General features: G+C 42.4%; 1 protein-coding gene across 1 annotated transcript; it reads right to left on the minus strand.

Annotated features, from left to right (window-relative positions):
- Positions 1 to 797: 797 nt before the first annotated feature.
- Positions 798 to 1,283, minus strand: LOC148784407 (uncharacterized). The gene has a single exon (XM_088876815.1). It carries the CDS (start codon positions 1,281 to 1,283, stop codon positions 798 to 800), a length of 486 nt encoding a protein of 161 aa, XP_088732941.1.
- Positions 1,284 to 2,596: the final 1,313 nt, after the last annotated feature.

Below are 2,596 nucleotides of genomic sequence, written 5' to 3' on the forward strand. Positions count from 1 at the left end.
TGTTAACGCAGAAGATAACTACGGGCTCAACAATGCTAGGTACCACATTCAACTCTTGGATGTAGTTATTCATTCAAACTGCTTCCTTAGTTGCTTCCGAGGCTGCTATGTATTCAGCTTCTGCCGATGAATTCGTTGTGGTATCCTACTTAGAACTTTTTCAAGCAACCACACCACCACTTATCCCTACATCCTTCTAGATCTATCCCTATAAATCTTGACTCCAAATATGTACGAGGCCTCACCCTTATCCTTCATGGAAAATTGTGTTTACACCAGGCTTTAATGTCACCCAACATCTTGACATCATTACCAATGAGCAAGATGTCGTCTACAAAGCACAACATACGCAACCGTGCTCCCACTGATCTTCTTGTATACACAGGGATCGAATTCGCGTTTGATGAAATCAAAACCCCACATAACTCCATCAAAACACGTGTTCTAGCTTCGGGAAGCTTATTTGAGGTTGTAGATGGACCTTTGGAGACAACAAACCTTCTTTTCTTCTCCAACAGACCTTCACATCCATCTGCCATGTTGGTCATACCATGATGCATTGGCAAGCAGAATCTGATTAGACTTGGCCATGGCTACAGGTGAATAGGTTTCCTCAAAATCAATCCCAGGTCGTTGAGTGTATCGTTTTGCCACGAACATAGCTTTGAAGGCTCTAACCTCCCCCTCAGCTCCAAGTTTACGTTTGTAGACCCATTTGCCTCTAATAAGTTTAACAACTTTAGGTGGGTCTACGAGGGTTCAAACTTGATTTGAACCCATTGAGTCCATTACGGATCTCATGGCCTCAAACCACCTATCAAATAGATGTCTAACATCGCTTCTTCATATGTCCTTGAATCATTTTTCAATTGACTTGTCAGTCCCATGAATATGTACCTATCAGGCAGTCGTGATTCCCTAGTCCACCTATGGAGGACTGGAACACTATCAGTGGAAACTATAGGTTCAAATGATTTTCCATCATTATGTTGAGGTGCCTCACTTGTTTCTTCAAGTAGCACTTCATCGCGTTGGCTATCCAGAGGAAAACCCTTTTCCAAGAACACTGCGTTACTCGAGACAAAAACCTTTTGCTCGGATGGATCATAGAAGTAGTATCCCGCAATTTCTTTCGGACATCCAACAAACCTGTACAGACTAGACCTTGAATCCACTTTGTCTCTCACTAGCTTGTGGATGTATGTAGGACTACCCCATACTCCCAAGTACTTGTACGATGCAGGCTTGCTATGCCATATCTCATATGGCATCTGGGGCACCATCTTAGATGGCGCTATGTTAAGCAATTTGGCCGTCGTCTCAAGAGCGTGACCCCAGAAGGAGGGGGGCAATTCTATAAAACTCATCATGGATCGAACCATGTCTAACAGAGTTTGATTACTCCTTTCAGCCACACCATTAAGTTGTGGTGTTCCAGGAGGAGTCCATTGAGAGACAATTCCATTCTCTTTCAAGTAAGAATTCACCACTCAAATACTCTCCCCCTCGTTCTAATCGAAGGTTTTAATTTTACGACCAGTTTGATTCTCGACTTCAAGACTGTACTCCTTAAACTTTCGAAAGGCCTCAGACTTGTACCTTACAGGGTAAACATAACCATACCATGTGTGATCATCGGTGAACGTTATGAAGTATGAGCATCCTCCTTTAGCTGGAGTATTTAATGGTCTATAGACGTTCGTATGGATCAAATTCAAAAGACCGCTGACAAGCGCACTTTTTCCAAGAAAAGGCTTCTTGGTTTTTTTTCCTTTCAGACAGGATTTCGAAGTTGGTATGTTGTCCAAATCATCTACCTCTAGACATTTTGAGTCTACCAACTTTCTCATCCTATCTTTTGAGATATGGCCTAGCCTTACGTACCATAACTGTGTGTTCTCATGATTATCTAATTTTCATTTATGTTGGGCAGTCATAATCCAATTAGATTGTGGGAGAATATAAAGACCATGGACTAATGTACCAAGAAGATGAGAGTTATTATCAATCATCAAATAAAAATTATTTTTATCGATTGCAAATTTATTACCATCACTGTCTAAAACTGGAATGAAAATAATATATTGATTATGCTCGGTACATAAGAACAGTCTTTTAATTCTATTCGTATATGATCAGTAATAACTAAGTTGAGAGATCCCATGGCTTTTGCAGCGACGGCCTTCCCATCCTAGCTTTAGAATCATCTCGTCCTTTCTTAGTCTTCTGCTTCTTCCAGCACCTGCAAGTTATTGCAGATGTGAGCTCCACAGCCGGTATCCAATACCCAAGAAGCAGAAGAAGTTAGCATAATCACTTCAACCACAAACATACCTGGGTTGGACAGGAGTTGTGGGCACTCTCTCTTCCAATGCCCCTTTCCTTGGCAATGCATACAGACATCATTTGCCTTTCACCACTGAGACCGCGCCAACCTTCCTTTTCTCGTTGCCCATTCCCATGGGAGCATTAGGGGTGCTCAGAGTGCTAGTTGTGGCGGTGACAGCTTTCCCTTGTCCTTCTTCATCTTCCAGCGTCCAACCCTCTTGCCTTTCACTTTAGAGGTTGAAGCGTCTCCTACCAATACCACCAGAGC

The sequence above is a fragment of the Sesamum indicum genome, linkage group LG13, assembly GCF_026168435.1.
Source record: "Sesamum indicum cultivar Baizhima isolate 11 linkage group LG13, ASM2616843v1, whole genome shotgun sequence".
Lineage (NCBI taxonomy): Eukaryota > Viridiplantae > Streptophyta > Magnoliopsida > Lamiales > Pedaliaceae > Sesamum > Sesamum indicum.